Source organism: Xiphias gladius, chromosome 21, assembly GCF_016859285.1.
Source record: "Xiphias gladius isolate SHS-SW01 ecotype Sanya breed wild chromosome 21, ASM1685928v1, whole genome shotgun sequence".
In the NCBI taxonomy this organism is placed as follows: Eukaryota; Metazoa; Chordata; class Actinopteri; order Istiophoriformes; family Xiphiidae; genus Xiphias; species Xiphias gladius.
Window position 1 is genome coordinate 14972411 of NC_053420.1, and position 13753 is coordinate 14986163.

A 13753-nucleotide genomic window follows, 5' to 3' on the forward strand; every position below is an offset into this window, starting at 1 on the left:
ATTTTGGTTGAAAAAAAAAACAGTTTCTCTGCCATTTAATTTACCACTGTGTAATTTGTCTCATTTGTCTGAAAAAAAAAAAAATATTATATCAGTCCCTTGAAGCCATAATATCAACATTGGCTAGGAAGTTTTATGAACTGGAAAATATTCATATCTGTACATATGTTGCATGCATTATTTATTGTCTGTGTTATTTGAAATTAATTACTAAAAATCTTGGTTTTACATCCTCTGACAATGATACTGCATGGTAATTTTATTGAGCCCTCAAATGTCAAATATCTCCTCTTGAAGCCTCTGTGTTGACCAGTATTCATTCTGAAAAATGTAATCGTGTTCTTTTTTAAATACTGAAAAAAGTAGTTAAAAAAGCATATAACAACTTGACAACTTGAAAAAAACATCACAGTTTCAGCAACATTAGTATTGCTCATTTTATTCATTCACAAGCATTGTAGCAACCCATTAGCTCAGCTAAATGTTGCTAAATACACATGTAAATAAAAAATACGCATATATATAATGCAAATATACATAGTGGTACAGTATATGGACTCAGCTATAAACTCTGAATTTACTAATTACAAGTGACGACACAACAACAACAGTTAAAACATCACTCCACATAGAATGCTCTAAATCTAGTTTTCTGTGTTTTAAATGAAGTGTGAAGAGGACAGAACACAAGTATCAATACAGCAGCGTAAGACTAAACAGAGGAGCAAAGGAAAACAGCTAAAACATGTCAAGGAAGTCAGTAAGCAATTAAAATCAAGTTGTTTCTTTTGAAACATTTCAGTACATTACTGCAACAAATGTTAAGGCACTTTAACTTAAAAATACTTTCTTGCTGCCTTAAAATTCTAAGTTGTCTGAAGTTGTACTGCAAGGAAGATAAACCAGAGGATATCTTGTCAGGGTGTCAAGTTGAATGGACAAATTGTGATTTGTATCTGATTGTTACATAGTCTTTCACTATAAAAACGTTTTAGGGACTGTCCTCAAAGTATCATATAATTTTGAAGCATAGCTAAAATAATTTTTTCAATCATAAATTGAAAAAATTGATTAATATTTTTTAATCATAAATTGTCTTATGATCCATTCAAGCTAAAATAAATTTCATTTATTTTTTTAAATAAACTTTGATATGATCAATTTACTAAATCTTTCAACTCATAATTTTAAGTCACAAGATATGAACTCAGGATTGTAAGTTCTGAAGCTAAAAACTAGCAACTTGTTGAAACAGACTAAAACATCTATATACAATGAGCAGGTGGATAGAGATGAGTTGATTTTACTGAATTACACTATGAGTTTTTACAGTTCTTAGGGAAAAGGGAACAACAGAGGAGCTACTTTGCACCAAGCTTTAAAGGGACTTGTACATAAAATAACGAGGGAGAATGGAGAACACTATTCAATAGACCAATCGGTACAGAAGGCAAAGAAGATGAAATACATGGTGTTGTGTAATAATTCTGCAAACTGGGGGATAGTCAAACAGCATAGACATGGGATCATCATGCCAAATTTGTTGGCTGTACTGCACATGTGCTTGTTGGCTAGCAATGGTCCTCTTCTTTTATTTGATTGATGCCTAATCTCCCTTCCTCTGTGGCAACATTTGGGGAACATCGCCATTGCACCGTGCCCGAGGCTGCTCGTCCTGCCTGGCTGTACTGAGCGGGGAGAGTGCGGAGATGATGGCAGTCTGTGTGTCCGGAGCCTTTTCGCTAAGGGCAGCTTTTATGCTGGCAGCTACACTGTCGCTGCTGCCAGCTGGAAGAGCAGGAGCGTCGCTTGGTGCGTTAAGGTCAGCTGCAGCCCCTACAGCAGGACCGGAGGCCCCAGAATCAGCCTGCTCAGACGCTCTAAGCCTCTTCATCAGGGTGGTCACTCTAACAGCTTTCTGTTAGAAAAAAAAAAGTTAGGCAGGTAAAAAAAAAATGCTAATAGCATACAAACACTATAAATGAAAGTTTGAAAACAGTTTTAAACAGTAATTAAGTCGAATTGAGAGCTATTGCAGGGATATATAAATATGTTTTTTTGACAATTTAGAAATGAGAAGTCAATTCTGTTGGTGGGAAGAACCATAAGGCAATGTATGGATAAACATACAGTTGTTACTGCACTTGATTTTAGTTGTCATAGTTGTTACTAACAGTGAATGCTAGTATGTATATTAATATTTATTCAGTTTAAAAATAGTGGTTATATTATGGAAAAAAACACTACATCTTATAAGCAGAGTGTAACAAATCCAGAATATTTCAAATATATAAATGTATTAAGATATATGAGAAGTAATACCTTCCACTTGGCTTTGGCAAAGTTCTTTTCTATTTGTGCACAAACACCATCCTTGATGTTCTTGTCTGAGGCAGCATTTCCAGAAATCCTATGGGAAGTAACAAGAGAGCATTTCTTTCCAGCACATTATTAGATATGTGTTACCTACACAACAAGGTTCACAACTCCAGTTGTGTGGTGGGACCGTTTATATTTGATAAGCTTTATTTTTTACCATTCATGGGCAATAGCTTCCTGTGCAATCAATCGCTGATCTTGGTCAACTTCCATCAAAGATGCCACTAAGTTTTTGGCTGTAAAACAAAGGAAAATAATACCAACAGTGAACTTTTGTTTGCAATATCAGATCTTGAATACATTTTCTGTGACATTAGTACAATTAGTACAATTGCATTGATACAATTTGGTTAATCGATTGATTATCTCTTACCAGAATCTGAAATGTCATCCCAGTATGGTGAATCAAATTCAAAGTCCCCTGACAAAATCTTTAGGAAAAGGTTCTTATCCCGATTGTCAGAGTCGTCTTCATCAGCATCATCATAGAAAGGAGGGTTCCCAGACAAACTATTGAGTTAGCAAAATAAGAACACGACAGGACATGATGTGTTTTGTTGAAAAATATACTTAAGAAAATAGTATATTTGTGAGCACACTACTGGGTACTTACAGTATATACATGATGACACCTATGGCCCAACAGTCTACAGGTCTTCCATATCTCTGCCTCCCAACCACCTCAGGAGCTGAGAGCAGGAACAAGCTTTAAGTATCCTGATGATATGCTGTAGCTTTAGACTAACTAAAGCTATAGCATATCCTCTTACTGTATGATTTTGAACCTATCAAATTAACTTATTTACCAAGATATTCTGGAGTCCCACATGGGTCCTTAATGAGTCCATTTTCCAGTTTTGCCAACTGAAAGTCACTGATAACAATTTTTGAGTTCTTCAGACGATTAAAGTACACCAAGTTCTCCAGCTGCATAAGTAAACAAACAAACATTTATGAAATTGGCAAGCATATGATCTGGATGTAGAGTATTTCGTATCGGTAAAGGGCAGTTATTGGCCCGTGGTGAAATGCTGCTGTTTTTCACTAGGTGTCAGCAGTGTAATATACCTTCAGATTTCTGTGGACAATTTTCAGAGAGTGCAGGTAAGCTACAGCTTCCAACACCTGCCTCATAACATTGCTGGTGTCCCTCTCCGAGTAGTAGCCTTGATCTAAGATCCAGTCAAAGACCTCTCTGCCTGTAGCGCTGAAGAGATGAGACATCCAAATTAAATACATGTCACTTGTTGATGACAGAAATGTAAAACATTTTCACATCTTGAATAAAACATTTTTATACGAGTTGAAGAAGTACAGTGCTCACCAGCCTGAGCCAACATTTCTCTCAAGTGCCTCAAACAATACTCACAGCTCCAGAAAAAGGAAGTACTCTTTCTTAGTTTCAAAAGCATCAACCAGCTGGAGGATGTTATGATGTTTTACCCTTTGAAAAGCAGGAAAAGGGGAAAGAGAATAATAGGAGGGGGAGAATGGATGGATGCAGGTGTGGTTAAAATGAGCCATAAATAGAGTCAATAAGTAGTACGAGGCAGCTACCCAGCCTCCATGCCAGACATTCAGGACAGGACAAGTAAAACTGATAACTCTTAATTGAAATGTTTTCACATCCTTTGAAAATTGTGACTGCAGCATCATAGTAATATTCTCAATTGTGGACTTTGTGTGCTGATCAGTACTTATGTCAGCAGGACAGTGTATGTGGGATAGACTCAAAATCAAACTATGGCTCCTATGTTTGTGGTAATAAAGGAATATGTCATCCAGTGCATCATTGTGGCTCATTGATGTGTATTTAGTAGTTTTTGGACGGCAGTAGAGATCTATTTCACAGAGGAATAACCAAATCTTTACTAAATCTACTACTATTGAAAACTTCAGCATGTTGTTTTTTGAGCTTTGGCGCCACACTTTGCTTTATCCTTGGCTTGACATTAAGAAAGAATTTTGCTGATCATTTGTGATTGCACTTAGTCTCAGTGCCAGGAAAGTTGCTCAGACATGTGAGCTCTATAATGAGGAGCATAAAACTTCACTTACATCTTTAAGATCATTATCTCATTCTTAGCAGCTTTCCTCACTTTCCTTCCGTCCTTTTTGTGGAACTTCTTACAGGTGTACATTTTCAGGGTGTTCCTATCCTTTGCCCGAAACATCTCACAAAACTCCTCTCTGTGAAGGAGACAGGAAAGGGAACAGATATCACATTTTGACCTGTTTTCTTAAAGCATTTCTAAACTTAAGATACAACATGTATGTACTCACGATTTAACCATTTGTCCAAGGTCATATTTGTCGGTCACCTCTGAGGGATTGTTGTAATCCTTCTTCTCCCCAAGTGTCAGACAACCAAATGGCATGGCAGCTCGTGCCCTAGCCAGGGAATGTCCTGCAACAACAATATGCAACATGTTACATTTGCCTAAACAGTACAGGATCATTTTGATAGAGGACATGATCTCCACAGTACAAGGTGGATCTGAACACAAGTGAGCACCTGTATCTGTAGTCTCATTAATGAATGACATAAAACAATGTTACTGTAAATGTATTGTGGTCAAAAAATTGCTGTACAAGTTGTTTTACAGAGAAAAAAACTCATTAACGACAACAATATAAATGTAAGAAATTGCTGAACAGTGATGGTACTTAACACAAAATGAATGCAGTAAATCAATGCACACATTTGTAGGGTGCAGTTTCGAAACATGATTATTTCTTTCTCTGAAACCTTTTTGGTCATGTATCCAAGAACAGGTAAGTCTAACTGAGCTTGTGGGAGCAAATAATTTCAAATTTCAACAATATAAAAATTAACATAATCTTCCTCACTGAACTCTGTCAGACTGCCAGACTTGTTTCTTTGCTCTGCAGTGATTCAGCTCTGTACTGCAGCAACAGTAGCAGCATTATTCATCCGTCTGCTTTTAACCTTAAAGAATGTTCAGATGGACCCTGTACTGTAGCTGTACCTTTGTCCCCTTTTTTTTATATATTTTGAAAGACTCTTGAAGGTTGAGAAAGCTATTATCTCGCCACCTCTGGAGGAACAACTGTAAAAGAGTGTAGTGTTTAAATTTCTGACTAAAAGGTTAAGGATGAAATTGTACCTACCCGTAGTCATAATCAAATGCTGACTGTTTTCAGACTAGATTGCAGCATTTACATACACTGAGGTACATTTCAAATTCAAATTATAGCAAATATCCAATATTATAGTATATACATTATCACAAACTCACATAATAGATTTTGTGATTAATACAGTACAATTAAGATAGATAGATTATCTGGAACACAAGTAAAACAAGTGCTACAATTTGGATTCATCTGCCTTGACAGTTGAGGTGATCGATTTTCGGATAAAACCCTCCATCACAGTGTATGACATTTTAGATATAGTATAATTTAGAAAAAGTAAAGTTTCTTATTAATCTCTTGAGAAAGTCATCATCACATTGATGCAAAAATTAAAAAAAAAAAAAAGCAGTATTGCGGCAATGTAGTTCTGCTCATTGATTTGCAACATTGCCCACAAAGGACTATACAGCCAGAGATGTTAAAGGGATGATACTGTGGTGTAAACAGTATTAGGCAAAATCACTGATGGCGGACAAATTATTATAATCTCTTAATATATGTATATCATCATATCACCCAAGCTGTATCTTAAATTATCAAATACGTGACCAAGGTAACGCAAAACTGCAGGATAAATCACTGCACAAAATATAATATTTCTAAAAGTAGCCAACAAAAAGCCCAATAAATGAAATTCCCCCCCATGAAGTCTTTCAACACATTTCTACACCAGTTTCACAGCCTGGCTACATAACCCTGGTGCTTTTTTTACAATGAAAATTGGAGATCATGGACATCGGTTTATCTGACGCTGGACAATGCTCTATAATATGTTTTTCTGAGCAACATACATCTTTGTGTTGCATTAAGTGTTGTTTGGAATTAAATGTCCACTTTGTTTAGTGACTTAGTGACGTGTTTTTAGTTAAGTAGCTAGTCGTAAAAGTAGTAGCTGAGCCTTTAACTGCAGAACTGGAATTACATACCTAAATAATTATATACAGCTTTAAATCCGGGTGACTTGAATCACTTCAGCTGCACAAAAGAACTACAATACTATCCACCACTAGCAGCTAAATTTTTACTGGGGACAGAGGATGCTTGTATGGAACACAGACTCAGGTTTTTTGGCAGGGCTTACAGTAGAAATGGCAGCCAGCACAGAACAGTGGGAGTAGAGAAATTCTGACTGAGGTGCTGTCTGGAGCCTCAGTCAAGACCCTATCAGAGGCAGAGATTTCTCCCGGCTATAGCACCCAGTAAAATCTGTGGTACAACGAATAATCGTAAAAATCTGAAAAAAACTGAATCTGAAGAATGCACATGTTAAGAGGGTTGTCCAGGAATATGTTTAATTTCCATTTGTTACTTACAAGCAGATTGTATCAAGACGGAGCCCTTTAGCTGAAGACAGTAGGCTGTGTATAAAGTTTGCTACTGTTAACAAGGGGACTATGTTTCTGATCCATTTGGACACAGCCCTATACACTGACAGGGAACTGAAGTAGCTGTGTAGCAGGTCTTCTTTACCTCATACTGTCCTACAGACAGATAGTGGTTACATGACCTTTGGTTGAATGTCGTACCCGTCTTTTTCTCTCTCTGCATTTCCTGCCTTTACCTCTACTGTATCTACTGTCACTATATCAGATAAAGGCCAAAATGCCAGAAAAGAAAAGAAAAAACAAAAAAACGTGTACTTTGATATTTAACAAGTCTATGAACTGGCCTTTTTATGTTGGTTTTTACATACTTCTACTTTATACATTTTTCAGTCGCATTAGTTCACCAACAGTAGCCATTATAAAGTATACCCTCAGCATGTTACGTGAGTAATCATTTGACATTGATAAGTTTACCCTTTCCTATATGTCAGACACCGACACTAACTGCTCCAACTTTCTTATGATGTGTTGATGCAAAAGAACAACAGCGATTTTTTTTATGCAACTTTAGCTTTGCGCTAAAGTAAAATAAGAAGAAAAATTTTGAATATGAGTACAGCAATGGTAATAGATGAGTGGCCTCTCCTCACTGAAAGGAGTGGACCTGAAGCCAACAATAACAAGAATAACAAGCTGCCCTTGTTATTACCTAAAGTTCTCAGCATGGCCTGATATGTGCAGAAGGTCACTGACAGTAATATCGTTTGGGTTACTGCAAAAGAAAGAGTTTTAAAAAGTGACCGGCAAGCGCTAGTCATTCTTGAGTTTACAGAATTACTAACCAGGAAGCTAGCTCCGTCAGTATAAGGAAGATGCTGGATAAAATACTAACACTAACTTAGATTATGTGATCTTTAATATAATAGAATAGTAAGGATTAACCCGAAGTGGTCCAGGATGATGTTGGCTTGTATGGTAGTATCTGAGCAGGTGAGGTCTAGTTTTTCCGTACCATTACACCTTGAATGTTTGTCGATCATAAAGCTCACATTCCTTGGTAAAAATGGTTCTATAGTTTGGATTTTTACACACAAGCTAAACCGACAACGTATTGACATTTTAATGACAAAGTTACATTAACTACGCTGTGTGATATTGCCAGCACAAATTACCAGCTTTTCTACGTCCCTATTACTTTATGTAGTCAAGCACATGCCACCCTCTCACTGAGCCAGACTTGTTTTAATCTTGTTAAAGTACATTTGGTGGTCAACTCTGAGTGGCCAAAGGGATCAAGTCTCTTCTATTCAACCATCATTTTTATTGTTTAAATCCATCCCAGATAATGATTTTACTTAGGGCTGTGTTTTTTTCCAGAGGTACGCACAAGTAAAGGAACCTTTTCCCTAAGGGGGATTGAAGGAAGGCGGAGAACGTTGTAAACTACTCAAACGCAGAGCCCGTCTCTTACTGCAGCACTCTAGCCCAATAGATTACATATTTCAGTTTGCCATTTTCTTGATCAAAATGCAGCATACAATAGCATGCTACCCTGCTTTGTCCTAAAGGGGAGGGCTGTGAGTTTACCATTGAGTGAGTATGATGAGCGCTTGGGTGATATACTTCAGTTAAATCACCTCCTCTGCATGAATCCTGCAACAACAATAGCCAGACTCACCATCAGTGTTTCCTGGCACTCATCTAGACTCATACGACTGCATACATGCCTCAATCCTTTGCCATGATGCTCATCCAGATGATAACAGGTTCACAGATGATGTATACAAGTGAAAAAACATACACATTTATAATCATTTTGACATGTCTAAACACTTTCAAATGTTTTTTTGCAAGATGTACTCAATCAAATTCATCTTCTGATACATCGTCACTTTTGAAATGGCTTGAACAAAATCTTCCCTTCATCATATTATTTAAAAAAATTAACGTCAAATGTATCACGTCACAACTGACCAGACTCTCAGGAAAACAGAATTTCATCTTGTGTAGAATGGGCCTCTTTGGTACACTTTGGTGGCCTCAATTTCTGTCTCGAAATAACCCCACCACCAACAGCCACCTCACAAACAATACTGCGCACAACTAAGCAGAGTTAAGGGGCCAGGCTGATGTAAGACCATTTAACTTAATCATTACACCTCAAAATAAGTCATAGATCCCCACGCCTCTTCTCGGAAGCTTGAATCACAGCGCACTAAACACTTTTGTTTGCACTTGTTTTTCCCCCTTTTCAGGGCAGTCTTGCAGATAAAAGACTGTTCTCCTTCACCAGAAGAAGAAAAAGATAGAAGGCACTCTATTACTGCTGAATCAGATGTCTTTATGTTTGCCTTTTCAAAGATCTGAATGAAGTGTTATTCATTAATGGGAATTTAAGTGCTCTTTCAAATTCAGACTGTCACAGAGCTCAGCACTGAGGCAATTTGACTGTGGACACCCTTGGGGGATAATGACAAAGGCAGAGCTGATGCATTTGATAAACACTTTTCAAATCTGTGTCAAATTACTTTTCCAGTAGCATAAAGTAGGTAAAGGTAAAAAATTTTTAGTTTAGATTCTTTTGTTTAACATGGGCCATAATATACAACCTATAAGCCCTAGAGTCATATTGAAATAAATGAAAGACTGAATGAGTCCTTCAATATCTCAGTAATGTAATTTTTTATACTATTTTTAAAATGATTATTTACTGCATGGTTTAATGAAAAAAATAAATAAAGTGGGGGCACTTTGCACACTGCCATGGATATCAGGGTTCAAATCAGTTGTTGAAGGCACTTATAGCCACACTCACAACATAACAACAAACTAAGGACCAATTTGGTTTCTGTTGTTTACTGAAACTGGAGGGTCATAAAGCTGTCATCTCATCATACTTGGCCGGTCTCCTTATTATGGATGGAGAATAAATTACACATAGGATTACATTACCAACTGGACTATGGTTTACCGCTCAAAAATACACTATACGCCTTGAATTTTATATGATATTATATTTGATTTGATTTGATTTGATTTGATTTGAGGTGCAAAAACATTATGATGGCTTAAATACCTAAATGATGTAAGTCTATCATTCATTCATTCATTCATTCATTCACCTGTAAAAGTGTGATAGCTCAGATGAGACCTCAGACACCCACCACAGGTCTAATTTTAAATAAGGATCGATGGTGCATCTTTACACTACAGTATGTTCCAGCTGTAGCAGAACTACACTGTTTTGAAAAATGTGTTTAACTCTCACACCTCTCAAACTCTGCGGGTGCAGTTTTAACACAAATTGGAAATATGAGGCATCTCAGTATCATGTTCTAAACATTATGCATTTTGGGACTATGTTCTGATGAGATTCAAGAACACAACTCAAATTTTCTACATCAGATTTACATCAATTTTTCAACTAAACAGTGTTCCACCTGTGACAGAGGTACACTGCCTGGCCAAAGTGGAACATTATAACTGAAGGTAGAATATGTTTAAAATATTTCAGACACTCCTACTCCAAATTCCTGAAGGGTTGATGTATTTTGGATTTGTGTTCTGGCATTTAGTTACACATCACTGATCGACCCAACAGAAATGCTAAATTTTACTTTTAACGTTTTAAAAGCCCAAACTCATAACTTGGTGGAATAAATCTACTACCATATTGGAATTGATATTTTAATTAATTACGTTCATGGTCAACACCCTGAAGTGTGAGGTCATAAAAGTGTGAGATTCTTATATAATTATTAATGCAAAGGCAAACATACTAGAAGCCATAATCCATACTTCTACTGAGTCGTGCTGACCAGCGAAGATGAAAAGATGAAAACTGGATGGTGCCTTGTAACAGTTTGTTGTAGGTTCTACTAGCAAACTTTGTCAGTGGATATCTTCTGATAGCAATTTGGGGACACTGGGAACCACAGTCCATGTCAATTTCAATTATCTGTTAAATCACTGGATGAAGATCTACAGACGGGTGACCAAATGAAGGAAAAACTAACATAAAGTGTCTTTGTAAGGTGCTGGGCCACCTTACAAAGACACCAGAACAGCCTCCAGAACAGCTTCAATGCTCATTGACATTCATTCTCCAAGTCCCTGGAACTCTACTGGAGGGATGCAACACCATTCTTCCAAAAGAAATTCCCTTATTCAGTGTTTTGATGATGGTGACGGAGAGCGCTGTCTAACACGTCGGTCCAAAATCTCCCATAGGTGTTCAACTGGGTCAAGATCTGGTGACTGTGAAGGTCATAACATAAAATTCACATCATTTTCATACTCATCAAACCATTCGGTGAACCCTCCCGCCCTGTGCAGAGGCATCTGCATTTGCTATTCTCCACTCATTGATTCAGGTTTTTCCTTTAATTTGTTAAGGTCTGTAGCTTTTAAGAGTAGAAATCTATTTTGCCACTAAGGTCTCTGTACTACATATTAGAAACAAGACTCCTCACAAGGGGGCCTTTTTTCAAATAAGTCATTTTTTATGTTGCTATTTTGCAACTCAGGTTTGGCGGTCAAAGTCATGGCAGACAGTGGCAGTGGGCCAGAGAGAGCCGTGGATTTGGCCACAGTCGAGCCTCTTCAAAGGGAAAGGCTTGGTGACAGGGGGCAGATGGTGGTGATGATGTCTGGGCCAAATTTTAAATCCTGTAATGTCTCATTTAAGAGCTAAATGTCATTCGTGCTAGCTGGGAACACAAAGACCACTTTTGCACTTTCAGTTTTCAAGGACTTTATATCAGAAACAAACAAAGGGTGAAGGAAATATTGATGATTATGAATCATTCTTCTTTAGTGCTTAGCTCTGTTATGCATTAGGCCTACCATTCATCTCTTCTTCAGGCTTCACTAGCTCATCTGACCAGTTTCTTCTGATGTTGTTTTGTTGCCATGGATACCAAGAGCTACAGTATGCACCATGGTACTGTCTGTACAGAATAGCTCCCTGCGTACTCATCGGCATTACTGCCCAAGAACAATGCCACTTCGTGTGACTGAAACTCCATTTGCCGATCTTAAATTCTGAGTTTACAAACCAAAATCCACCAGAATATCAATCAAACTAATCATTATAAAAAATAATAAAATTAATATTCATCTTACCACCCTAATCTGAGAACAGCGTGTGTCCCAGTTGTCTGACAGCTACTTTGACTTCATTTACTATGGCTGAATGCCCAATGAAACACACCATGACACAGGTAACATATTCAATGCAGCATGAAGCCTGTTACATAAACAAAATGTTTGAACTCTATTCAAATAAGTATTTTAAACATGCTATTCAATGAGAAATAGTTCACTGTTTCTCAGAGCAAGCCATCTAGGCGTAAGGGAAGAGAGAAACTATACCTTGCCAATACAAAAAATAAGATGGTGTGTGGCAGTATTTCTGAAAAGCACTGATTCATGCAGCAGCATTTTGTATATCTGTAAAGCTTAGATTTTGTTTCATTGTTAAATGTAAGCCATTCATACAATAGCCATAAATCTATCCCATTGGATAATGTTGTGTCTATAAACCCTCCACAAAATGTGTTCTGCTCTTACATGGCTCCAACACAAGATCCCTTATCATTGCACCACCATATAAGTCTACTGTTTTCTGTACCAAATCAATTGGCTGTGCAGGGTTTCTCAAACTTTTTGTGTACAGTTTACAGCTGCTCGTGCGATGCCCTTGGCTTGATCAAAATCCATTCCACCAATGCTGAAATGAAATCTACACTGCAATCCTTGCAAGGAGGTCCACACACCTGTATGATTTATTCTGTAGAGCACAAGCACCTGCCCTCTTTGTGGGGCGTAAGAGGTGGGCGGTTTTACGCATTAGCAAGTGAGTGGGTATTGCAACCACAAGATTGCTGGGTGTGAAATGTTGACAAACAATGACAAGTAGGCAGGGACACCGACGAGACTGTGAAAATGTGAACTCAAGGAGTGCTGCAGTCTGAGTGCAACACGGGCATGGCTCATGTGAATCTGAAGCGCAGTTTCAGTCTATGAACTCCAAGTATAAAGCTTATATTGTGAATGAAAATGCGGAGCTGCTCCTAATGAGTAGAAAGTGCAAACTGCGTAAGCAAACCAGGTTTCGCCGATTATACCCTGGAAATTTACTGACTGCCTCACTGCTCAAGCGTCCTCACAGTTTCTACTGTATTTGCGCATCACCGAGGTTGGACTGATGTTGCAGCTGAACACATCGCATGAAAACTCTCCTGCAGGTTTCTCAGATCAGGCGGGCACGTCTCATAATCCAAACAACATGTCTGAATGCCGCAAAAGTTTCAGAAACAAACGGTGTGTCCTCTGTGTTAGTGTGATGGGTGGTCAAAGGAGGCAATTACTGAATGATGAATCTCGGAGAACATTCCTTCACATTCTTCACTTCTGGCGTTTTTGACAGCAGTGGCTTGCAATTATATGACGGTAAACCAAAGATTACGCAAACTGCGCTCACTTACCTTCAATTAAGTAAAAGGGTAATGGCCAATGATCCAAACCCCCGTCTTAATATTGGAGTATGTTCCAGGTGCGGCTTCAGTTTTCTTTGGATGAGTCCACAGATTTTTACAGCCAGTGTGCTGTCAGAGAGGTTTAAGATCCTCGAGCATTTCCCAGCGAGTCAGCTTGTTCACGGGAGTATTACGTGAACGTGTGATGGTAACAGCCGTCTATGATGCAGGAAGGAGATGAAGTGTGTGTGTGTGTGTGTGTGTGTGTGTGTGTGTGTGTGTGTGAAATGCACGGTGGACGACTATAAAGTAAGTGTGTGCGTGCATGCGTTCGTCTGTGTGTATGTGTGTGTGTGTGAGTGTGTGTGCATCAGTGCAGCAAATGTTTTCATAACAGTATCATCATTTTTA

The 13753-nt window shown here is 38.0% G+C and overlaps 1 protein-coding gene across 1 annotated transcript; it reads right to left on the reverse strand.

Annotated features, from left to right (window-relative positions):
• Positions 1–1596: 1596 nt before the first annotated feature.
• Positions 1597–13436, reverse strand: LOC120807449 (caM kinase-like vesicle-associated protein). The gene is made up of 11 exons (XM_040159504.1): positions 13352–13436; positions 4663–4786; positions 4438–4569; positions 3749–3823; positions 3448–3586; positions 3186–3306; positions 2993–3068; positions 2753–2889; positions 2537–2615; positions 2323–2410; positions 1597–1918 (listed from the first exon to the last, which is right to left on the reverse strand). The coding sequence occupies exons 2-11, from the start codon at positions 4755–4757 to the stop codon at positions 1607–1609; spliced, it is 1254 nt and encodes a 417-aa protein (XP_040015438.1). The 5' UTR covers positions 4758–4786; positions 13352–13436; the 3' UTR covers positions 1597–1606.
• Positions 13437–13753: the final 317 nt, after the last annotated feature.